General features: G+C 41.8%; 1 protein-coding gene across 3 annotated transcripts in view; it reads left to right on the plus strand.

Moving 5' to 3' along the window:
- Nucleotides 1-26,099, plus strand: part of RELN (reelin) — a 495,439-nt gene that overhangs the window by 390,704 nt on the left and 78,636 nt on the right. For all 3 annotated transcript variants that reach the window (XM_004739578.3, XM_004739579.3, XM_045089693.1), the window contains exons 29-38: nucleotides 7,967-8,124; nucleotides 9,391-9,598; nucleotides 10,930-11,006; nucleotides 16,935-17,093; nucleotides 17,281-17,469; nucleotides 18,003-18,276; nucleotides 20,771-20,911; nucleotides 21,018-21,195; nucleotides 24,935-25,019; nucleotides 25,872-26,054. In XM_004739578.3, the coding sequence (XP_004739635.2) occupies nucleotides 7,967-8,124; nucleotides 9,391-9,598; nucleotides 10,930-11,006; nucleotides 16,935-17,093; nucleotides 17,281-17,469; nucleotides 18,003-18,276; nucleotides 20,771-20,911; nucleotides 21,018-21,195; nucleotides 24,935-25,019; nucleotides 25,872-26,054 (1,652 nt within the window). The remainder of the gene's footprint in view (nucleotides 1-7,966; nucleotides 8,125-9,390; nucleotides 9,599-10,929; nucleotides 11,007-16,934; nucleotides 17,094-17,280; nucleotides 17,470-18,002; nucleotides 18,277-20,770; nucleotides 20,912-21,017; nucleotides 21,196-24,934; nucleotides 25,020-25,871; nucleotides 26,055-26,099) is intronic.

The following is a 26,099-nucleotide window of genomic DNA, read 5'->3' on the forward strand; positions in this document are numbered from 1 at the left end:
TCCATTCCATTTATTCTAGAATAAATGTATAGCATGCATAGGTATCCTTAAGGCAAGTAAAGTAGCTAACACAGAGACCAGGATTTTTAACTCTATCATTTTATGAAAAATAAAGAAACATTCTTCAAGTGGACACTTCTTAATTGAATCCCAGAATGTAGCATTAAATTGTGACTAAGTTAAAGCATTTCTGCAGAGCCTAGATGTACAAATCTACTTGTACAGCTTTCTGGTCACGGCTTAATATATGCTTGGAATATTCATTAGTGCCATTCAGCAGTATTTCCAGCTTGCTTCCTTGCTGGAATATAGAAGGATTTATATTTTCCTCACACCTTTTAAAGTTTGACATGGCCTAATAAAATGTAAATGGTAATGAAATGTGTGATTTTTGAGAGCCCGTGTGCATTTTGCCGTGTTCTCTGCCTTCTGAAAGCGTGTTTGGAGATGTAATATTTATCAGTCTGGGTCACTGTCTACAATAAGCAGACTTCCTTGCTGGCCTACAGTGAACATACTTGCATAAGCAAGAAATAAACTTGTTTTGAGTTAAGCCACTGAGATTGGGGATAGTTTGTCAACAAGGACTGATCTCATCCTGACAGTGGTAACAGCTTAGCAAGCTAGAGGACTGCTTTATTCATAGAGTTCTTCCATTCCAACCATTCTGGATGTGACATCGTTCACTGAATTGATCACCAAACTCACTGTGCATCATCTAGCTAGAGAAGCTGGTTATGTTCTCTCCTTCCCTCATACTTAGGTGTGTATCTCTCAAAAATTACACCGCACACTTTGGTAGACAAACTTCTCAGATCGGGAGAGAACTTGTTTAGTCAAGGATGTACAAATTTCTGGGTTAATCTACTAAACTTTGAAGCCTAATCTTTAAATACCAGTTATTCCCAGGAAAGAGCTTGTCAGTTGGTGGATCTAAGTCCACTTCTAAGTAATTTTTTGTCTTTATATCCCAATGTTCTTTGCAGTATCTTAAAGAGAGACTCAGATGAACTGATGTATGGTGGCGATGTTGCTGGGTTGGCCTTCTTTGGTGAAATGTAAGAATTTGACTTGCAGTGTGCTTTAGGAAGGATACAGGCCCAGCTACTCTAACAGAAAAACAGATACAAATGGTTAACAAGGCTTCAATCAGATAGAAAGTCTTTCTCCTATCACAGTCCAGAGGGGAGCGGTTCAGAGCCGACAGGGTGGTCTGCAATTCTGAGCACAACAGTCTCATCTCTGGCTCCAAGGCAGCATTCCAGATCTCGTCATCTCTTAACCGGAGGAAGGAAAAAGGAAGCAGGGGTGCATAGATACTTTTTTTAAAAAAATTTTAAGATTGAGTTTGTTTGTTTGTTTGTTTATTTATTTATTTATTCAAGATTTTATTTATTTATTTGACATAGAGAGATCACAAGTAGGCAGAGAAGCAGGTAGAAAGGGAGGAGGAATCAGGCTCCCCAGCCAGCAGAGAGCCTGATGTGTGGGGCTCAATCCCAGGACCCTGGGATCATGACCTGAACTGAAGGCAGAGGCTTTAACCCACTGAGCCACCCAGGCGCCCTGAGTTTATTTTATTTATTTTAGAGAGAGACAGAACGATCTCAAGCAGGGGAAGGAGCAGTGGGAGAGGGAGGAGGAGAGAGAGTATCCCAGACAGACTCCCCGCTAAGTGCTGAGACTGACTCAGGGCTAGAGGTCACAACTCTGAGATCACAACCCCCGAGATCATGACCTGTGCCGAAAGCAAGAGTTGGATGCTTAACTGACTGTGCCACCAAGTTGCTCAGATAGGTTACTTTTCAAAAAATCATCCTACTCCTTGTTTATATTACCAAGTACAGCCACCTAGGATGATATATGTACAGTTATCTATTACTATGCCACCGGTCTCCAAATCTTATCTCTCCAAACAAAAGCAACAAGTGATTGACTTCCTTGTGGTTTTGTGGATTATCTGGGTGGTCCTGCCACAGCTCTGTCTGGGCTCCATCATGGAACTGTATTTAGTCAGAGGGTTAGTTAGTGTTTGGGCCCAGCAGGACCTTTCTCTCTGTGTCGTCTTTAGCCCAGTATTTATCGCAGTTGGTATTTCTAGAATTCCAAGAAAACAGAAGTAAAAGTATCTTATTTGCCACATGCTATTGGTCAAAGCAAGTCACAAGGCTACTCTAGATTCAGAATGTGGGAAAACAGACTCCCCTTTTTGACAGGAAGTGCAGAAAAGTCAGACTACCAAGGAACATATCAATGAGGAGATGTCTAATTCACTGGGGGGCATTATTGTCACAATCTATGATAATCTGTCCTACCTCCAGTGACTCACATCTCCCACGGCCAGATACATTCAATTCACTTTTCTCCCAAGACCTGCCAAGTGTCATCCCATTACAGTATCAGGCACTAAGTCACTGATCTCGTGATCTCTATCAGGTCAGGCTATGGTCTGGATAGGGCTTCTCATGATCTAGAGGCCTATGAACTAAAAAAGACAATAATCCATATCCTACGTACAGTGGTGAGATACTGACAGGTTGATGACAATAGATACTTCCACTCAAAAAAAATTGAGGGGTGGGGAATAGGAAATGCAACAGCCACTGGCCAATAGGAATACTAAAAGCCATTAAGATACTTATTATTAGGGCACCTGGGTGGCTCAGTTGGTTGGGCTACTGCCTTTGGCCCAGGTCATGATCCCGGAGTGCCGGGATCGAGTCCCGCATCGGGCTCCCAGCTCTGTGAGGAGACTGCTTCTCTCCTCTCATTCTCATTCTCTCTCTCTCTCTCTCTCTCTCAAATAAATAAATAAAATCTTTTTTTAAAAAAGATACTTGTTACTAGGACTCCCCCCTGCATGAGCAATGTCCAAGACAAGAACGTTGCCTTGATTAAATTCTACTCCTTAGGAGTGGTTCCCTAATCTGTTGTTCTTCCCAGCTATTACCTCTGCTTTGTAGGTAAAGACGTCTGAGGCATCTTTCCTTTGCCATGAGAATTTATCTGTGTTGGTAACCTCATAACCATCTCATCCTTCTTTCTGCTCATTGCAAGCTGGGCACATAGCAGTGCAGCCCTCTAAACCTCACCAAGATGACTGCCTCCTCTGACGCTTTTCTGAAACTTTGGCCCAACTACAGCTCTTCCATATAGAGGGTGCAGCATGCCTTGAACCTGGCGCACAGCTCGGGGTGTATATTTCCTGCAATGATGGAATATCAGGGAACTACAAGACATTGCTATGAAAGTAGTGGTAAAGCTATATATGAGAACTAAAAGGTTTTCCTTAATATTGCAAAGTGAGCCAATATTTTGAGGCTTCCAATGTATCCATATTGTCTTGGACCTCAGCCCTGGGAAGAAGAAATAGTCTTCATTAGAGTCCAGCTTCCTGGCTGATTTGAACACCATCCAGCCAGCTGGCTAGTGGCATCCATGACAAAGAGCTCTCTACTGAAGAGTAGTAAATATGTTTCCACTTTGAGAGCGGTTGTTGTTTCTTCTGCAATATGTTCAGCTCTGCTATCTCCAAATGCAGTGTTGGAAAGCTGAGAATTCTAAGTGTGAAAATTGTTAAAATTGGGAGCTATTTTGCCATGAGGCAGCGTGCTTATAATAGTTACTAGAACATTATTCTCTCACAAACAATTCTAAGGTGGTTTTCTCAAAGGGGCATTCTGTCCTTGTACTCATTACCTTAGTTCTTACCTTCAAAGGAGAGACTTTGGTGGCTGTAGATATAACCTGGTGTATCCCTGACACTCAGCAACATTCTGGCAATACAATATGTCTTGTCACGCAGCCTGCTGTAAATTCCCTGTGCAGAATGCAAAATGTTGGTATCTCTGGGGCCGGGGTGGGGGGCACAGTAAGGGAGAATGTGCTAGAAACACAGTTGTTTAGCGTTCAGCAGAATATCTCCTCCATGGCCACTATCACCTGTGCGCCTCTCCACAGGACAAGCAGGTTCACAGGAATCTTCTTGGTTGGAGAGGTCAGTACAACAGTACTCTCAGGTGTGATGGTGGAAGGGGAAGGTATAGAATCCTATTCTCCTGGTCACTCAGGCATCCTGTGAACAAAAGTAATTGGGAAAGGAGTCAGATATAGTCTTATCTTCTAAAACTTCTTCCTCATCTGGGAAAGCAAGACAAAGGGGAAGTTTTGTTCAATGATTTGAATGGTCAAGCCCCACTGTGGTTTATATCTAGTAAAATTATGTAAAATTAAACTCATCTTTTCCCCAATCCTCATCTCCTTCGATCCTTCCTGTCAGGTGAAAGATGCTCTTCTAGCATTATGTCCTTCTCAATCACAGTAGTAAACAGGGTTGCACATGGACATTTCTTTGTTCGGGGTTTGAATAATGTGTTTCCTCACTTGAATTCAGGCTTCGTGATGGCAGGAACTGTGCTGGGTTTTGCTTGCCATCCTACACCTTGCCCTAGCACTATGCCTGGTGTGCCAGACACACTTCGTAAATGCCAGTTGAATGAAGGGATCCTGAATGAGGAATAAGGACCAAAAGTAGGTGATGACCTACAGTGAAGATACCTCCCTTTTTTTTTTTTTGATACCTCCCTTTTTAAAATGTGTTTTCCAAAATAAATTCAGTGCCGTTCAGCAAAAAAACATTCTTCTGCATTCTGCTGTATCTCCCTGAAAAGGCACAGATTTCACGTGCACACATGGGCACACACACATTAATAGCATTAATAATTTTAAGACTTCATCTCTTCTACTTTAGGAAGGACAAACTATATGGAATCTAGACATGCTTATTAGCTCAATTTTGGCCCACTTCTTGTTGTTGTTGCTATAGCCTGAAAATTACATGTTATTTCATGTTTAAGAAAAGTAAATAAAGGTAAGATACACTTGAGGCCTGGTTCTGCACACGGGAATGGATAACAGACTCATTCTGGTTCCTGCAGCTAGATTCAGTTGGAGGTTCATTCTGTAAGTGGACAGCATCATACTTTGCTTGTCTTTGACTAGCCTTCTCCATTGTTCCACCATACTGTTCCTGTGTGGAGTATGAGTACCCAGAAAAGAACTAGTCCAAGGATAAAAGTTATTCAGTCTTCAGTTAACAAAGCCATTCCAGTAGTGAGCAGCAAATATCCCAATGTAGAGAGAATGATGAATTCATGGTGCGGAGTCAGGAAATTCCCTGCATGCCGGGTCTCTTGTAACATAGTGTTTAAATTAGGAGCATGTAGGATCCCAAGCACAGTAGATTTTTGCTGGTATAAGAAGAGGTTTTCAAGCAAAGATTCAGAAACAGTTTGATGAAAAGTATTCTATTATAAAAAATAGCTCTTAAGCAAGGAATTAGAAGACATTTCAAGAAACAGGCATGATAACTTTAACCATCAGAAACCACTTGTTTTTTCAGGGAAGAAGTCAAGCACCCACCTCACTTGGGCCTACTTCTTCTGATGGTCTCTCCATGTCTACAGTTTTTTTCTTTAGTGAATCTCTTACTAGTTCTTCCTCTTATTCCAGCAACCCTCAGTTTCTGAATTATTTGTGCTCAATTCCAAAACAGTGCAAGGGAGAGTAGGACAGGCAGCAGTAGGCATCAGGAACCAGACATAACTGGGAAAAATTTAAATGAAGCAAAAGTTGCCTATGTCATGATGGGTAAAAACTTTCTTGCTTTGATTTGCACCTACTAACTAAAAACCATCTAGGGGTGCCTGGGTAGCTCAGTCATTAAGCGTCTGCCTTCATTGCAGGTCATCATCCCAGGGTCCTGGGATTGAGCTCCACATTGGGCTCCCTGATCAGCAGGAGGCATTCTTCTCCTTCTCACAGTCCCCTTGCGTGTGTTCCCCTTCTCACTGTCTCTCTCTGTGTCAAACAAATAAAATCGTAAAAACAAAACAAAACAAAAAAACTAAAAAACATCTAGCAGATATTAAAAGATTGTACCCCTTTAGATACAATCTCTTGCCCTTTTACTCTGAAACGTGGGCTCTCAGCTAGGACTCCTTGCTATGATTCATCATGTCCAGGACTCGCCCTGTTAACCAATAACTCATCACTTTGATTTGCCCTGTTCTTTTTTTCTTTATTTAAAAATAGATTCTTTAAAGCTCAGCTCCTGAGGTCTTTCACATTCTCAAATATCTAACTGCAAACTCTGCTTCTTGGGTCTATAGGAACCTTAGACTTGGGGGTGCCTCCTTGGTCCGACTACACCAGATCCTGATTCTTTCATTGTTATGAAAATTATGGGGACCTCAAAAAACAGAGATGAGTCAAAGGGTTTCACTTGCTCTTCTTCATTATCAAATTACCAAAGCTTCTAGAATTCTACTTAAAAGTGGGATTCTTCAACCTTCTGAAAGCTTCTGGGCCTCAACCAGAGCCCACTTCTCTCATGAAGGAGGGCAGCTGATAGAGATACTCTCATCTGATCCAAATGGGAGAACTTAGGGGTAGAGGAAAGTTGAAGATGTGTTCACCTTCTTCTTAATGCTGACAAATGTATGCTAAGACTTGCCTTAATGAGTGATTAGTCTCTGAATACTTGAACCTAGTAAAAAATATTGTAGGTCACATTTCGCAAATTTGCCAGGAGTAGATAACTTAGAATAATGAAGAAGAAAAATCCAGGTTTATGGTTCTGGTTGCCAAGTAATCAAAGCTATTCGAAGAGCTAGAAAGAAATGCATTCTGACTCTGCCATATTATTTCCACAATAATGGAGAGAAGAAGGAACCAACTTTGTCTATAGTTTTCTCAAGCAGTCTTCATTAATCTTTAAGATTTTTTACCCTTGTTCACAAAGAAACTGGATTCACTCAAAAGTCTATAAATATTGGCAGTGAAATTAATTGGACTCCAGATAACCTAATCCATCTTCCTTCCTTGTTGTCAGTAGAACTGAGAAGGAAGAGGTGTGACATTAGAGATGTGCACAGGTTTCCATATATTTGAGAAGAAAGAGATATGCTGAGAGGCTCACAAAGACTGGAGAGCCACTGAGACCAGAGTTAGTCTGGCAGCCTCAAGACTGTTGTGGGGGAAGAAGTACCGGGCAGCAGCCCAGCCCACTGGTGTTCCAAGGTTTGAAGCACTGGGACCAGGTCCCTCTTTTGTTCATTGGCAGTCACCAGTATTGGCAGCCTATCTCGTTGCTAAGAGCTAGTAGAATGAGCAGTCTTAGGGATTTGAAGTTGGGAGGTGAGGAGGAAGGCAACAGGTGGGAGGAGCACGGTCAGTACAAACTTGTTAACTCTTTCCTGCCAGGATCATGTCAGTGGCAAATAGCCAGAGTCCCTTTATGTGTCTCAACAAAGAATATTCTATCTGATTATCTCAGAAATTCCTAAATAGCCTCTTCTGAAAATGCCCATAAAATCAATGCAATGGAAGGGTAATATATTAATTATGCAAAAGGAATACATTTCTGGTTTTTACTACTAAAAACATATGAGATGGGGGGTGCCGGGGAGGTTCAGTCAGTTAAGCATCTGCCTTCAGCTAGGGTCATGATCCCGGGGTCCTGGGATCAAGCCCAATGCCAGGCTCCTTGCTTGGCAGAGAGTTTGCTTCTCTCTCTCCCACCGCCCCTCCCCAAGCTCATGTTCTCTCTCTCCCTTTGCTTTTTCTCTCAAATAAATAAATAAAATAAATCTAAAAAAAGAAAAAGGAAGGTCTATACATTTTTTTTTAAAAAAAGCATGTGAGATAGAACATATACAAGCTATAATGTATAATAGGTGTCTGGCTGTCAATAATCTTTTGTACCTGATTTCTCCGGGTGTTGAAACATTAAGGCTGAAGAGGAAATCAACAAGTTTCAAGAAAGCTCTGTGAGAGACACTTTATTATAAAGATTAAGTGTCCAGTCAAACACGAAACCTTTCTTAAATTTTTCTGAACTGCTCTGTTTCAGTGTTTTTGCATGTGGTATTGGTGTAAGAGACACATGTGTTGTTTTCCCCAACAGTAAAACCAGATTCCGATGGATTCAGGAGAGCAGCTCACAGAAGAACGTGCCTCCCTTTGGTTTGGATGGAGTATATATATCTGAGCCTTGTCCCAGTTACTGCAGTGGCCACGGAGACTGTGTGTCAGGGGTGTGTTTCTGTGACCTGGGGTACACCGGTAAGGCTGCAGGCATGTGTCTGATGGTTTGTTTGTAAAATATTCATCTCTAGTTACTGCCTTTCATGTTGCTTCTTCCAAGGAAATATATTCCAAGATGATTCTTCTTTAAGTCCTAGTTGTAGGAATTTGCCACCCAGGCATTGGAGGTGCTGAGAGATATTTTATAGTTTTGAGTTACCTAAGGAAAAAAATACAAGGTAACACCAGTTTCACTCCCTAAAAGATATTAATTTATTAGTAATAGTGGTAATAGTTAACATTGCTTTCAGCTCTACTTTATGCAGGCACTATAAGTAGTAAGTGCATTTTATATCATCTCACTGAATTCTAACAAAAACCCTGTTCCATAGTACATACTGTTATTTTCTTGTTTATGTTTGAGGAAACTGAGGCAAAGAGAGGCTTAGTACCTCTCCCAAGGCACACAGCGAGGAGTTGCTAAAGCCAGGCTTCAGACTCTGGCAAGTCATTCTCTAACACTCAGACCTAAGCTCTTCCTTGACCACTGGCTGCAAGGGACTCTCTGTGCTCTTTACAGTGCTTTTTATAAGAACTGTAATTTTACACATGCAGAGTAAAAGTCAGTGCCTGAAATGATAAATCCAAGGCTGCCAAAAGAAAACTTTACAAGAGAGAGATTTTCTGACCACAGTCACCCTTGGCTATTGCTACAAGCAAAAATAAAAAGGGAACTGAGATTAAAGAGTAAAATTGAAGAAAATGTTATAAGCTTCAAAATTTTGTTTAGAGTGTTTCCTAGAGACAACTTCAAAAGGATGATTCCCAGAGTTTCAGCTCTCTGCTCTTCATCTGGCTTGTGACCAAAGACAAACATATGTCGTTGCAGGCCTTCTGTGGGGAGTACTGCCACTCATGGTTTCAGGGTATTTTTTTTTTAAGTCAGGGATTAACTCTCCTTATTGATCCTCTGATAGAGGGACAACAAAGGAGCAAATTTTATGATGAACAAAATCTATTTTTCAGTTTGCCCACCTCCTCTTGGTAACAAGAACCATGGAAATGTGTGTTTCCTACTGTCTCTTTACACATGAATAAAAAATTACAGAGGTGGAATAATGTTTTTGGTGATGGTAGTGGTGGCTGTATTTCAGACAGGCAATTGTGGGATACAGACTTCCATGTGGTTTCGTGTGCCCCTAACACCTGTGAAAATGCTTTCTTAGCCCATGTTCTGACTGTACCTTCTTACATGTAACAGTTTCAACAAAGCCTCTCTCTCCTATGTATTTTTTTTCTCGGAAGCCGCGCAAGGAACCTGTGTGTCTAATGTCCCTAATCACAGTGAGATGTTCGATAGATTTGAGGGGAAGCTCAGCCCTCTGTGGTACAAAATAACTGGGGGCCAGGTTGGAACTGGCTGTGGGACACTTAATGATGGCAAATCTCTCTACTTCAATGGCCCCGGGAAAAGGGAAGCAAGGACTGTCCCTCTGGACACCAGGAATATCAGGTAGAGTTTATTTGTATACTTCTCCATGAACATAGTATTTACCATGCCTTTGGTCTAACTTAAAACTCTTTGTACTGTTATTGAGGATTTACATAATCCAAGGTTTCTCTATATACATTCTGATATGTAAAAAAATGCAGCATAACTTAAATAGCATAATGCATTAGTTTCTGCAAAACCACAATTCATTACATCACCAAAGTCTGTCTAAAGTATGTCTGCTTGGTTTTCTAAAGTTCTGTGTTACTATGAAGAGTGTTTTCTTTTATGCTTATAGCTTCAACTTTAAATTCTGTGTCCAAGAATGATGTATTCCATTGATTGAAACTTTATGTATTCATTTATTAAAAACTGCTCCAGAAATTTTAAATACCTACACTGACACCTGCTGGTAAAATAAATAAATGCTTGGTTTTAAGGTCAAATGAAATCGTATCACGCCTAAAATGAAACTGTGCTTTTCTCATTATTGTCAGTTAAAATATTTGAGAATCAGAAGAAAAGAAACTGAAGAACTATTTGGAACTTCTAGACTTGTCATCACTAAAGTCTGGAGTTCTATGTCCTGTTTTATTTCTGCCTTTGATCTCTTTCCCCTTCCTTCTGCGTTCTCTCAGAGGAGCAACTATTGCATAGGCCCTCTCTGTTGGTTTACTATGGACTGAGGCTTAATTTACATCACACTGAGTATCAGCTGTGAAAAAAAAATTTTTTTAAGATTTTATTTATTTATTTGACAGAGAGAGAGAGATCACAAGTAGGCAGAGAGGGGGCGGGGAGCAGGCTCCCCGCCGAGCAGAGAGCCCGATGCAGAGCTCGATCCCAGGACCCTGAGATCATGACTCAAGCCAAAGGCAGAGACTTAACCCACTAAGCCACCCAGGTGCCCCTCAGCTGTGAAAAATTAAACCTCTGACTCTAAATCAGTACTATAGATAATTATGTGTCCCTAAACTAATGTAGCATAAGGTTAGATTTTTCCTCATCCTGAATTTCCAAGAACAGTATTATCTCAATCTAAGGAATGAGCATTTCCATGATTACACTCAATTACATCAAAGTTCACATTGAAGTAAAATTCAGCTGTTTCTTTTTGTTTAAATCATTATTATAGTATAAAATTAGTGGTTAATAAGTAACCACTTCTAAAATGGTTACAGAATTAGGTCGCTATATAATCTATGTAGTTTCTACTTCTCATATGCCATTGGTGCTTAAACGTACTATTTTGGAATTACAGAAGCTTTTTTTTAATGTGTCAAAATGCAAAAGTTCAATTTCTTCTTCTCTATTTGTAAGTAAACTGGAGTTTCTCCCCTCCTCCCTTACAGACTCGTTCAGTTTTATATACAAATTGGGAGCAAAACTTCAGGGATTACCTGCATCAAACCGAGAGCTAGAAATGAAGGTAAGTTGCTGTATTTCCTTAGAAATTATAGTTACTGTGGGTAGATTACTCGTTTTTCTTCCCAAAGTTTGGCCAGGATTTTGTAAGCTGAGATACCCTGAATCATTTCTTCTCTTCTCTTCTCTTCTCCATCATTAAATGACTAGCTGCATAGAGCCATGATCTTTTAGGCCCCTTATCTAGGTCCTTAAACTGGAAAAGCTTATGGATCATGTCAGAATATTTTTTTTTTTGTTCTAAGTATTTGTTTGTGGTCAGAGTATATTCATTTTAAGGAATGCTGTTCCTTTATAACTTTCAATAAGGAGAAAAAAATAGTAGAACCTTTTACATTTAGTGTGGGGCTAGAAGCTTGTTTGCAAGGGCATTACTGAACGCACATCAGACTCTACTTCGTGCCCATAAAGGTTCTGGGGGTACTAGCATCCTTTGGTAGAAGGAACAATTCTTGGCAGTGATAAACCTTAAATTTTACTAAGCACCTATTATATTCAAGGTACTGTTCCAAGTGTTTTATCTGTTAATCCATTTCATCTTCATCATACCTCTTTGCCAAAGGTATTATTAGTCCTATTTCACAGATGTAGAAAGTGAGGTACAGGTAGATCAAGTAACCTAGCCAAGATCATGTAGTCTTAAGTGGATGAGCAGGGATTCAAACTACAGAAGCTCATTCCAGAATGGACGCCTTAACCACCCACATCCTGCGTCTCTCCTTGCCCAGATCTCTGTTTTCTCTAGGCTTCCATGCCATTTTCTGCTTCCGTGATTCAGTTCTAAAAGAAATGCAAAAGGCTTGTAGCATATGTTAGTAGCCTCCTGGAGCCCTACAGACTGGGGATGCCCTAAGGAATTCTGAAGGCGAGTTTTCCTAGCACAAAACCCCTGGGCTTCTCAGATGGGGCCTCCTCCAAAACTTGATCTCATGAATGGGACATGACCGGTTGTGTAGCTTCTGAGTTTGTTATTATCTCAGGCATGACTGTGTGTAACATGCTGGCCTAAACAATCCCTGTTAATCAGTGGAGCTGCTGAGAGCTCAATAACTGATCGGACATGTCCTCAGCCGTATTATTGCTGACTAAAAGCTTTCATGACTTTTTCTGAATATGTTAGTACTTTTAGTCTAGTAATTGTCCAGATCATTGATTTACTGAAGCAGCAATCTAGAAACTTCTACAGACCCATTTTGTGTTCCCTAATCTCTTCAACAAATGTCTCTTCAAGAGTCTGCTCTAAGCCACACATGTTCTAGGCTGTGGATACCGTGTCCCCAAATGTCTGACACAGCAGTCACAATGAGCTCGGCGATGAGCTATTACGAACAGCCCTCGAAATCTCAATAGGTTCGGAAAGGAAAGATTTCTTCTTTCTGCTACATTTCATCGAGGCTCTTCTGAGGTTCTCCTTCTAGCACCAAGGATGGATGCGGGGTAGATCCTGGATGTTGCCCGCCATGTAGCAGAGGGAAAGAGAGAGTGTGTCACAGGGGACTAGAGGTCCAAACCACCACAGGCCAAAAGGGGAAGAAGAACCAGAGTGGCCCTCATACCACGGCAGATAAAAACCAGGCCTCAAAGGGCACTTCGCTCCTAGTGAGAGGAGTCAGAAAACACACGAATAAGCAAGATGTTAGATTGATGGTTAGACGGAAAAAAATAAGCTGATGAGATGGACAGCTGTGGGCTGAGAGATGTGATCTAGATAAAGCGGTCTGGGAGGGGGGCTCACTGAGAAAGTAACATTTAAATTGAAATCTAAAGGATGGAAAGGAGCCAGCAACATGACGAGGCCAGGGAGAGTTTTCCAATGAGAAGCAGCAGCAGAGGCCACGAAGTGGAAAAGAATTGTGATGTTGGAGAACAAAAGGAAGACTGGTATGGCTTGGGACTCGTGGAGAATGAGGGGCAGGAGCCCAGGCACGTGGGGCCTTGCTAGCTATGGTAGGGAGATGGGGTGTGAGTCCAGGGTCATGAACACCAGCTGAAGGCCTTGAACCCAGGGGACAACATCATCTGATTTAAATTTTTACAAGCTCGACCCACAAAAATAATAAGTAGTTCAAAACACAGAAGTATGTGTGAAGTATGAACACATGCTCGGCCCATGCAGAGGTGAGAACTTTGAGGTGTACAGATGACAGGGTCTCATCCTGACGATCTTATTTTCTGATTGGAGAGGTAGAGCATGTTAACATTTTCTTTAACCTCTGTAATAAAATTACTATAAAATACTGGGTGGTTGGAACTGTGTAACAATTGTGTGCGTGACTCTTCTAAAAATTGTAGATCCCTGGATATGAACTTAAAAAAAAAAATTAAAAACTGACCAGAATAGACTAGGAAACATCTACCTGTCATAGAGATGAAGTTCTGCTCGACACTTAGCCTCTGACTACAAATGCTGTTGCTTGTCCTGCCGGGTAGATTCTCTGAGGACCCATTTAGGAACAAGCAACTTTTTCTCTACTACCCTTGAGCTGTTTTCTTGAACTCCTTGCTAGCCATTTAATTCACATCCCACAGGCATTTCTCAGTCTTTTATTGAAAACTGGTTGTTAAAATGTCAATCTGCCTAAATCCTTGAACCAATCTCTTCCAGTTGATGAAAGTACAGATTTTTTTTTTTTAACTTACTCAAGCTGAAGCCTTAATTTACATATTTGGAATTAAAATCAAAATTAGGCTATTTTCAATAAGACTGGGCAGAACGTAGATGGGGTTGTAATTCAAAAAGAGAAATGTGGTACATGCCCGAAACACTTGGGAGATGAGCTAAAATGGCTTGGTTTTATTTTTCAGATGTGCAGTGTGTCATATGACCCAGCTAATGGGGCTCGGCAATTTATATGAAATAGAGATACTGCTGTTTTCCTTTCTTGCATTCCCCCATTGTTTCAGACTTCTGGGAAGCCCTCCTTTATTGTCCTTTGGGATTGGGTCCTAATCTCTGCAGACCTGGTTGTGTCCCTCCTAAAAAAGCTACTGAGAAGTACTGCAAACAGAAACAAAACAGAATATGGACCCCTTGAGTCCTGCTTCTCATGTACACTTGATCCTCTAGGGAGCTTTCAAAGGCAAGTTCTGAGTCAGCAGGACTAGGGATGTTATGCTGCATAATGAATGACTCCAAAACTGAGTGGCTTAGCACAAGAAACAGCAGTTATCTTCTGGTTTCTATGAGTCAGGAATTCAGGAGCAGCTGAGCTGGGTGGTCCTGACTGAGGATTTTGCATAAGGTTGCAGCCAGGGTAAATGCCGGGAGAAGGGGCCATCATGGAAAGACCCAAGCAGGGCTGGAGGATCTATTTCCAAGATGCTCACTTACATGGCTGGTAGAAAGAGGCCTCAGTTTCCCACTGGGTGGACCTGTCCATAGGCTGTTTGAGCGCCATCCCTACTACCTGTTAGTCAGCTTTCCTCAGAGTAAGAGATCCATGAGAAAGACACAAGGATAAATGTGCAAAGCCTTTTATGGCCTAGTCTCAAAAGTCACACACTGTCACTCCTACCATATTCTATGTATTGCATGCAAGTTACTAAGTTCAGCAGCACCCCAAAAAAGGGGGGAAATAAACTCCACTTTTTAAAGGGAAGAGTGTCAAAGAATTTGTGGACATGTTTTATAACCACCACAGGCAGGGCCTGTTACCAGGTGACGCAGGTGCTGGTCCTTGGACCATACTTTGAGTAGAAGGTACTAGAAAGGACTAGCCAATGAGATTTTATTCTCATGATGCTTCCTCTCTGGTACCTTTCTAAAGGTAATCTACCTTTAGAATAATCTAAATTATTCTCTATTCTCTCTCTCTCTCTCTCTCTCTCTCTCTTTCCCATCTTATTAAATATAAACCATATCAACACAGATTAATAGCCACAAGAAAAACTAAATTTTGAACTGTCTGGCTTTCTCAGCCACCCAAATTCATATTAAAAGCCAATAGGACATATTTCGAGCAAACATCAAAGGTTGGAGACTGGAGTTCCTCCAGAAGTTCCTCAGCTTAACTAGAATGAAGACTAGAAACAGACTACCTTCCATTTTCTGCATGAACTTTACTGTGACTCTCTTGCTCCAACTCATGGGTCTACAGCCACCCACTGAAGCTATAACTGCCAATCTCTACACTTAGATCCGTCATGCTCTCGCCCCAGGGAGTTGCTATTCTTTGTGCTGTCTTTATCCTCTCATTATAAATGGTGGTTTCTTCTATTTTAAATACAGTAAGATTAATTCTCCCGAGAGTTCTAACTTTTTGCATATTAGTCATTGTTGTTCCTGGCATCCTCCTTGTCAGATGCGGTGATAATAATCCCATGTGCTAACAATTAGCCTTAAAAGGCTGTCTTTGTGTTCTGTATTTTATCCTAATAGTTCCTGAAATTTAATTTTAGTAAACTCTTTGTTGCCCAGCATGATAAAGGGATTGAGATATTCCCACAGTCAGTAATGGGGAAATTAGAAAGTTATCATATATTTCATGAATGATTTAAAACCTTTTTCTGAAAAGGTTAAGATATAACAAAATTAGTGTAACAAATACAACTTTCCTGAATATAATTTCTGTGAATACTCAAAGTACTTCAGTATCTCCAGTCATAATTATGAGTATGTGGTGCCAGTTGTACAAATAGGCAGTTAGATGCCCAGAAAACCCTCTACTCCTCCCATCAATAACAACAGATAGATAAGTAGATATCCTGTTGATTCCCATCATTAGCAATTTTTTTTTCTTTTTGCATTCAACCTTACCTATTCCCTGTCCCCTCTTTTAAAATAAAAAATGTTTCGGGATACCTGGGTGACTCAGTCAGTTAAGCGTCTGACTCTTGATCTCAGCTCAAGACTTGATCTCGGGGTCCTGAGTTCCAGAGCCCCATGTTGGGCTCCATCCTGGGTGTGGAGCCTACTTTTTAAAAAAACTAATTAAAATTTAAAAAGTTTCCAGGGGAGGTAGCGGGGGCAGTGCAGATGGTCCTATAACTTGAATGTGCAGGTCACTAAATCATGTCACCATGGAAACAGGTGGAGGAGGGACATTGGGTAGATGGGGGTGGGTAGAGAGGGAAAGATTGACACAGAAAGGAGAGTAGAACTAATATGAAGGGGAGTGAATTTTCTGCTTTGCAATTTATTTTACTTCTTTTAAGATTTTTATTTTATTTTTATTTATTTGTCAAAAAGAGAGAGAGGGAGAGTGAAATCACAAGCAGGGGAAGTAGCAGGCAGAGGGAGAAGCAGTCTCCCCACTGAACAAGGAGCCTGATGCAGGACTTGATCCCAGGACCCTGGCCTCATGACCTGAGCTGAAGGCAGACGCTTAACCAACTGAGCCACGCAGGTGTCCCCCTGCTTTGCTATTTAGTAATGTGACCTCATTTCAGCTTTAGTAACCAAAGCCTGACCAAATATAAAGGGCCAGTGAAAGGATCCTCCCATGTAACAGAATTTCATATTGGGCCCTGCTTACTGTCTGGTGCTTCGGCAGGAAAAAAGCCCTACTTGATTTGTGCTGGGGAAATTGAGATATTTCTTCGGAGTGTATAATAATGAGATGAGACTTGATAATGTTCCGGACAGAATCTAAAATTCAAATACATGTGGATTTTTATGTCCCCCTTATCAACCCACTCATCACTCATACAAAGCTGAGTAGTCTTTAAAAGAGCTTATGTTTTTTCTTTTTTTTTTTTTTTCCTTCTTCATCTTCCATTTCCTGGGAGTTGGTGCACTAGAAACTGTCAAGGAATTGATGAGCCTTCAGGTCTATTAATTCATTCCTAGGAAGTTAGATGAATGTGCCCTCGTTCTATGAGATGCAATTTGAAGTTTCTGCTGCAGTCTTGCCATTTAAAAAATACTGTTCCTTGCCTTTCTTTGCCTCTAGGAAAGCTGTCCAAGTAACTGGATTTATGTCTTTTAACTCAGGGCTTGTTGTTCAGTATTCAAATGACAACGGGATACTCTGGCATTTGCTGCGAGAGTTGGACTTCATGTCATTTCTGGAGCCACAGATCATTTCCATTGACCTGCCACGGGAGGCTAAGACCCCTGCCACAGCTTTTCGATGGTGGCAACCCCAACATGGCAAGTTTCTGCTCCCTCCACCCTTCCCAGTGGCCTTGAGAGCATACAGTTAAAGCCGCGTTGTACCGTATGCTTTGTAATTTGCTGTCGGTTTCCTAGACAATTTGATTTAAAAGCATAGTCATAAAGATATTCATATGGCTGGATAACAAACTTTCTCTAACTGCCTTTATTCATTGGATTTCAGGAAAGCATTCAGCCCAGTGGGCCTTGGATGATGTCCTTATCGGAATGAATGACAGCTCTCAAACTGGGTTTCAAGACAAATTTGATGGCTCCATAGATTTGCAAGCCAGCTGGTACCGAATACAAGGAGGTCAAGTCGGTATTGACTGTCTCTCCATGGATACTGCTCTGATATTCACTGAAAACATAGGTATATATTTTCACCAGCTAAAGGGAGAGTATTTCATTAACTAGAGGACTAAATTAACTAAAGCCCAAGAGGAGACTCCCTAATGCAAAACTGTGTACCTAACTGCCTGGGCTGAGGGAGATTCTGGAAAAAAAGGAGCTGGGTTGACCTCTAAGAGAACTTGGTGCGTCTAGCGGCCGCTTGCCTTTGAACTGTCCTCCTTGCGTGATCTAATAAGGTTTCCTCAAATCAGAGCAATAAAATCTCTCTCGGAAGACTCACTCCCATGTCTCGTAATTTGCAGAACTGGCAGAGAGAAGACTCTCCAAGATAGTCACGCTTTTCAAATTAGCAGCCTTCCGCGGGTCCAAGCCTCTGCTAACCAAATGAAAGCAGTTATTGCGGGAGCAAAAGTCGCTTCGAATAAGACAGGGTTCTTGTTCGCTCCTGAACGTATTCGTTCCAAGCAAAAACGCCCAATAGCAAAGAGAAGACCATTAAATGCTACCACTCAACTTCTTTTTTTTTCTTTTCTTTTTTTTTTTTTTTTGCAGGAAAACCTCGTTACGCTGAGACCTGGGACTTCCACGTGTCGGCATCGACCTTCTTGCAGTTTGAGATGAGCATGGGCTGCAGCAAGCCCTTCAGTGAGGCCCACAGCGTCCAGCTCCAGTATTCCCTGAACAATGGCAGGGACTGGCATCTGGTCACCGAGGAGTGTGTACCTCCCACCATTGGCTGCCTGCACTACACAGAAAGTTCTGTGTACACCTCAGAAAGATTCCAGAATTGGAAGCGGATCACCGTCTACCTTCCACTCTCCACCATGTGAGAATTGCCATGTGGCTTCATTTCAGAACTCTAGGTTCCTGTCACCTCATGTGAAAGTAATCATGATTCCGCTTGGCAATTCTGTGACGCTCTCATGATAATTACGCAGGGAGTCTGCGTGGAGCGGTGGGGAGGGGGAACGAACAAGGCACTTGGGGTTGCAATTTTATAACGTGTTAGTGAGTTCCAAAAGTTCAGGTCTGAACTTTCCTGTTTTCTGGCAACAGGAAGCCTGCCCACCAGAGCCAGTTGTACAAGTAGTCCTGTTCTGTTGTAAAAATACATATCTACCCAACAACCAGAGAAATATTTGTTCATGTGAAGCAGTATGTGAAATCATCACACGTGGAAGAATAGTAGCCTTAGTTTCTTTATTTTATTTTATTTTATTTGTTTTTTGACAGAGAGACAGCAAAAGAAGGAACACAAACGGGGGAGTGGGAGAGGGAGAAGCAGGCTCCCTGCTGAGCAGGGAGCCTGATGCGGGGCTCGACCCCAGGACCCTGGGATCATGACCTGAGCTGAAGGCAGAGACCTAATGACTGAGCCACCCAGGCGCCCCTCTTTTTTGTTTGTTTTTTCTTTATTTTCAGTACCACAGTGAGAGTAAAAAGATGGTTCCTTCAGAATGTTCATATTGTTTTTACATCTCTCTTTCCCCTCCTGGGATTTCAGATTATATTCAAAACTTGTATTCGGGCTTACAGCAGGCTCAATTTGGGGATCTTTCTAGGAACCAGTGTGTCCTGAGGTGGCTGGTTAGAGAGCGTGCCATTCCCGCCGTGCCCTGCCACTGCTGTGTTCTGGAATTCAGCCACATTGGCCTCTGCAGGCTGCATTTACCAGGCTCCTGCGTCTGTAGGCTCCCAGATAGATTTAGTAGCAGAACCTGGCGTGATAATCAGAGTGGAAACAGAGATAAAACAGGATATCCCTTCTCTTCCCTTTCTGTCTCAAGAGCATCTTGGCTAACTTCAGTGGCTCCCACTCCCAAAGAAGGCCCCCCACCAGGACCCTGGCCCCTGGGCACCAGCCAACAGTGTCCCTCCAGCTTCGGACTTGCAGCAGTGTCCCAACTTTGCTCAGTTCTGGTCTCCTCGCTGCCCGTTGGCTTCTCAGCTCTGGCACTAACCTCCAGCATCTTGTGTTAAACACTCACTAGAATTAAATACTCATAGTGGTTTCCATGTTGCTGATTTGAGTCTGATTCAGAGATGTACCACCAAATGGCAGGGAAAAATGCAGGAAACCAGAGCATTTTAGCATTGAAGCTAAACGCTGTGGACGCCCTGTGCTTTAAAGAATGCTTACTGGTAGCTCATTTATTCGCTTTATTTTTATTCAACAAACATTTATTGAATATCTACTTTGTTTTAGAACTCTATTACAAAATTAACAAACTGATGCCAGCATCCAAAGATCTTATTTGGGACACTGGACGTCTCAGCAGTTATTTATGATATAAAATGGTGATGTTGCTAGTCCCCAGGGATGTTACTGAAATGCGGGGTGGGGTACTACCTGAGTTTAGGGGGACTGAGGGAACTTCCTGGAAGGGCCCAACTCTGAATAAATAGCGAGTCCTGGTAAAGAGGGCATGTGGGAAGGGAAGACATTCTGCAGCTTGGCCTTGACATTCCATTTGTTGGGGAATCACTGGAAGGGTGTTCTGTGGAGTGGTGATGGGATTCGATTTCTACTTTAAAGCTACCACACCCGTAGCTGTGTTGCACTGAGGGAGAACCTGTGTCTGGAAACAATAGCACTGGAAATGCTGCTGTTGACATTCTACTTCAAGGATGCTGGGTTCCACGTTCCAAACAAGTGATTCCTCCACTTCCGCTTTGTGGTCTATTTCTAAGTTAGAGACTGTTACTGTGGTTTGGCCCAGGCTGCGTATATTTCTGGATAAGGTGATCTGACAGGGTAGTCCAAAGAGCAGATTACAAATGGAATGGAAAATGTGGGCGTGCCTCACCTGGTTCTGGCCCTCACCTTTCGGCAGCCAGACCTCAGGCACCATCATGGAGGCAGAACTTCCCTGGGGTTTCCATTTTCTGTCTCAGAAACCATTTAGGGACAGTAGTGCCGGGACCTCATTTCCTCGTGCTTTTCCTCATGCTTCTCATCCATTCTGCCTCTTTCCTCATCCTGAATGGCAGGAAAAGCCTGAACCCCAAAACCCCAAATTTGGCGCGTGGTTCAAACACACAATAAATCACTAGTCCAAGATAACTTTCCCATCACAGGCGTATTAGGAGACATCTGTATGAAAAGAAGGGTGACATATTTACCAAGCATGTTTTCTACTCTCTCGCAGTGGTGGGTTCATCAGGAAAGAACATCCAACACTTGGTGTGAGAACTAAGTGTCTCCAAGAAGAGGGAAGGAGAACTTGGAGGAGGGCTCTTCAGAGGGAAAGGGGAGTTAAAGGAAATGTTCTCCTGCTTTCAAGGATGCCTGTCGAACCAAGTATGTTTTCTTTGGTCAGGTCTCCCAGGACCCGGTTTAGATGGATTCAGTCCAACTACACTGTGGGGGCTGACACGTGGGCTATTGATAATGTTGTGCTGGCTTCGGGCTGCCCCTGGCTGTGCTCTGGAAGAGGAGTTTGCGACGCGGGACGCTGCGTGTAAGTCCATAAAACCGGCAGTTTCTTTGTTTAGGATGCAAAAGCAAAAATGACTTTCGAACTCATGACAAATAATGCCTTTCCGCCCCTCCTTCTTCTCTTTTAGATGTGACCGGGGCTTTGGAGGAGCCTACTGTGTGCCCATTGTTCCTCTGCCCTCGATTCTTAAGGATGATTTCAACGGGAACCTACATCCCGACCTTTGGCCTGAAGTATATGGTGCCGAGAGGGGGAACCTGAATGGTGAAACCATCAAATCGGGAACATCGCTCATTTTTAAAGGGGTCAGATAAGATTCTACTTCTATACTCTGCTATCGGGATTCCTTCCTTCCCTTACTGCTCCACACAAATGTGTTTGTGAACCGGCTCAGATAGTGTATTACTTTATATGAAGCTGTTGTCTTCTAGCCCAGACCACGTTTCCTCCTCTGTTCGCCATCATCATTTTTCAGGATCACTTAGGCATAAAATCTTTCCTCCGCTTTGGTGATCAGACCCCTGTTACTTTCTGCTGCAATTATATACATATATATGTATATATGCACGCACACACACATGAATTATGCATATGCAATTTCTAGAATGTAGCATTTTCTGTGTTATTGAATATATAACTTAGAGAACTGTAAAAAATGACTTTAGAAAAGGGCTTTGCTTTTTCCTTTCTTTCTTTCTTCCTTTTCCTCCGGCCAATAGAACCCTTTGGTGACTTGAAGAAAACCAAACATCGGAGTCAAGTGAAATACCATTCTGAAACATTGTTAGTCTGTTTTTGTGTTTCAACCTAGATGTTTGCTGAGAAAGAGTTAAGCAGTTGTGTGAAGTGCTGTACTGGTTGTACTGTACCTTCCCCTGTGAATACAGGCCGTATCCCGTCTCTCCCACCATGGGGAAGTCGGCTAATACAGGGTGCGCTAGTGAAATCTGTCACAAAAATCTGCATGGGCCCCCATACAACCTTCATGATTAACATCCAATGCTTAGAAAATTAGATACCCTGAAACTTTTTTTTTTTTTTAGGATTTCATTTATTTATTTTTGAGAGAGAGAGTGCACGAGCAGGGGTGAAGGGTAGAGGCAGAAGCAAACTCCCCACTGAGCAGGGAGCCCAGTTCAGGACCCTGGGATCATGACCTGCGCCTAAGGTAGACACTTAACCAACTGAGCCACCCAGGCGCCTGGTGGAACTTTCCCAGTTATAGCTGATAGAGGCTGCCTACCGTTCTGATTTAAATACCTAATTTGTCTCAAGTTTGGATGAGAGAGAGAAAAAAAAACACTTAGAGGTCGGAGAGATTCACTAGTCCCTACGAGCTCTGAGAAGCTGAAGAAATTGAGGTAACATTTCAGGATGGAAACTGCTGGTTTTCATGTGTATGTTTTTTCAGTCTTGTTGGAGGCATTAGCTGTGATTACCACCACTAGCTCACTTCCGATCTGCTTACAGCATTGACAAGACCGAAAAGCAGGAGCCCCATGACTTTTCATGATTTAAATATCTTTACCTGATAAATTTTTAAGCCAGTGAATTAACCTGGTCCCTAGATCCTATGAAGGAAGAAGACGCACAGTGTTTTCTATTTTCCCTTTAGCCGTCCAAATGCAAGAGCAGCCAAGCATTATCTGTATTAGACATTATCTCTCAGTTCTGCAAGATGTAGAGAGGGCCCAGCGTGGGCCACTCAGTAGGGTGCAGTTTGACCTAGAAAGGCACTCCTTCGTTAAAAAGGAAGTGATAGTCTCACTTTAATGTTTATAGATTCAGGAGTATGATCAGCTATTCAAATAGCTTGTTGGATGCCAAAGAACTCCCACATTTAGCACAAATGGATTAATGAGCCCGGAAAAGGGATGAGGAAAGAAACCTGTTCGTGAACTTGAATATGCACAGAAGCAGGGCTTGACATTTCCACCATGTAATTAATACCAAGTGCTGAACTACAAGCAAATACTACAAACATGAAAGATACTTTCATCGTGCCCACTTTCAACATAACTGTTCCTACAAGATGCGGTGTGCAGTGGTCCTTTCATGGCTGATTTGTACTTGCCTATGGGAACAGCTTCATACTTAGGTTCCATAATCAAGGGGGAAGAGTGATCATACTCCTTTAATTGTTGTTAGCAAGGGATCTTTTTTAGCCTGTTCTGCCAACTAGCCACCTCGAAGCTTATTCCTTGTAAGTTGAAGAAGCTGCCTTTCCTCATCACCTCAACGTCCACATAGCACCACACTGTAAAACCATTCAAGGCTTTGTGCCTGTCAAGGTAGGAGGGAGAGAGTGTCTCTCGACCATGAGACAGGAAGAACAGGCATGGACTCGGTGCCATGGACTGAGTATGGCGATGAGTTATTAGGGTAAAAAAAAAAAAAGACTGAAAATATAAGGCTTTACAGTGTAACCTTCAATCCTGGAAGTTTGAGTTGATGCTTTTTGAAGTTCAGGGACAGGTTCACATGCCGCTCCTTTTTCATGACAGTATTAAATGATTCTCAGACTCTAAATTTAGCATTATCTGGATTTCTTCTCCCAAAACCAGAAGATGATTTAGTAAATGAAACACTGGTATCCTATGAAGGATGGAGGACAAGTTTCACAGTCTAACACATCTGGGCTCGATTTCCCCCATCAATACTTTTAAGCTGTGCAGTCTTGAGCAAGTTACTCTCTTTGAGTTCTAGGCTCCTTCTCTGCATCATAAAGATAATAATATCTCACCCTTATGAGTGTGATGTGCATTAAAGGAAGAAAGTGTCTTAGAACCTAGCATGTTATAGGCATTCAGTAATATGGTTGCTATGACAAAATTAGTCCTATTTAAAGCTTTTCAGTTATTGGGGTTTTGTGCTGGGTAATAAGAAAAAGAGGATGAATTTCTTTTCTCTAGCTAAAATTACATTTGGTGTTTGTTAGTTGACCACTAAGAAATCCAAGGGCACCTGGATAATACCGCTGATTAAGCCTCTGATCCTTAGTTTTGGCTCGGGTCATAATCTCAAGGTCCTGGGTTTAAGCCCTGCCTCGAGCTGCCTGCTCAGCAAAGAGCCTGCTTCGGATTCTCCCTCCCTCTGTCCTTCCTGCTCATTCTCTCTCTCTCTCTCTCTCTCAAATAAATAAATAAATCTGGAAAGGGAGAGAGGGAGAGAGAAAGGAAGGAAGAAATCTGGTGTCCACTCAGTATCACACAGCCCTATACCACTAAAGATTCACTTCATTCAGATGTCACAGCTAAGACCCTAAAAGGCTTATTTGCACCTTAGGACACTTGCACAGTGAAATTCTATTTTACTGGCTGTCACTGCAGTCCTGTGTACATGCAGAGAAAACAAGCTACAGGGCTGTCAATCCCAGGCATCCAGAAATAGTTAATTAGCAGAAAAAATTGCCAAAGCTAATGTGATCGCTTTCTTCCTTCTTTGGCTTCTCTGCCTGAGCAGTTACAGCTGAGGCATGGGGACTCGCTTAGTTATGCCTTATTTATCTTGACCAACTGGAGGGTGTTGTGTCAGCCTGAATGAGAGCTTCCCAGCGCTGTCAGAGCACACAAAGGAGTAGTGAGTCCCTACGACTCCTTGGAACCTGAAAAAGTTACCTATTAGTTCCCAACTTCCAGCAGGAGCACTTGGCAGAGAATTTCCATCCATTTCCTCATTACGCCTGTCATGGCATGCTGTGGTCAAAGGAGACTACTTTTTAAAAAGGCCTGCAGATAGGTAATGCTGTCATTTTTGCATTGCTTTTTATAAACGTCACAGCAAAGTGGGATGTCGAGTTGAGACAATGAAATTGGGTTATGCAGTCATAAGAAATGAAAGCCTTAAGAAACTGGAAAGGATCCATTTTTCCTTTTCAACTGGACCCAACATTGCTTCTTGAATGAACTGAGTGAATACACATAATTGAATCATTACGTGTATGCATCTATTACTTAGCTAATGCAAGTGAGGTGTATAAAAGTCAAAGGAAAATAATTTTGCATATGAAATAAGGTCGTTTAATGTATATGTCTCTGTTTTCAGGAAGGACTGAGGATGCTTATTTCAAGAGATCTGGACTGTACCAATACTATGTATGTCCAGTTTTCACTTAGATTTATAGCAAAAGGTAAGTCATTTGTATGGGTAGAATTCATTATTTCCCCTTGCCTTACACAATTCCTCCCCCACAAAGAAACGATGGATTTGAGGCCCATAAATTCTGTTGCATGGGAGAGCTGACATAAATTTGAGTAACTAGATGTAGATGTGCTTCTATAAGTTCATCTTTTTTTTTAATTAATTTTTTATATAAGTTCATCTTAATGTAAGGGTAAGGTAACTACTGATTTTGCAAAAATTTCATATAGCTGTAGTAATCATACTAATTCTATGGTAGCTACATTTATCATTATATCCCTGAGTCTTTTTTTTTCCACCACTACTTCCTAGTTGTAAGAATTTTAAATTTTAAAAATTTAACTTAGGGACATTTTAGATTTTCTTTTATAGATGTGAACCCCTAAAAGACAACTCTTTGCCATTATGACCTTTTGTATTAACTAAATCATTTCCCTGACAAATAATGCCCTAAGGATATAATAAGCTTGCAAGTAGATTTTTGTTTGTATCCTGAGATTTAAAATGTTTGACCTTTTATAAAATCGTGATGCCCGTAGAAGCAAAATTCTCTGATGTAAGATTTCCTAAATGAAATACCGAAAGATACGTGTTCATATCTGAGAAAGAGAAGGAGATACTATTGTGTGAAAATCTGAGTTCTGGTGTGTGTTTTGAGATACAGTCATACAGAAAGCCCCACCTGACTTTGCTTAAAGTTGCCTCCAAAGCATTTGGACTCTAAAGCCCCTATGGCAATATAAGTCAGCTTATGCATCAATGCCAAAAGGATAGTCTTAGAATATACCTTGTGCCCACTTTTATCACAGTATGTTTTATGCCTGTGGTGTCTTCTCTCTAGGTACCCCAGAACGGTCTCACTCTATTCTACTACAATTCTCCATCAATGGGGGAATCACTTGGCACTTGATGGATGAATTTTACTTCCCTCAAACAACCAACATACTTTTCATTAATGTTCCCTTGCCATATACTGCCCAGACCAACGCTACAAGGTTCAGACTCTGGCAACCTTATAATAATGGTAAGAAGGCACTTGTTCTCCTGTGATCCAAACTGACTGGCTTTT

This window comes from Mustela putorius, unplaced genomic scaffold (assembly GCF_011764305.1).
Source record: "Mustela putorius furo isolate JIRA1106 unplaced genomic scaffold, ASM1176430v1.1 tig00003845_pilon_pilon_pilon, whole genome shotgun sequence".
NCBI classification, from domain to species: domain Eukaryota; kingdom Metazoa; phylum Chordata; class Mammalia; order Carnivora; family Mustelidae; genus Mustela; species Mustela putorius.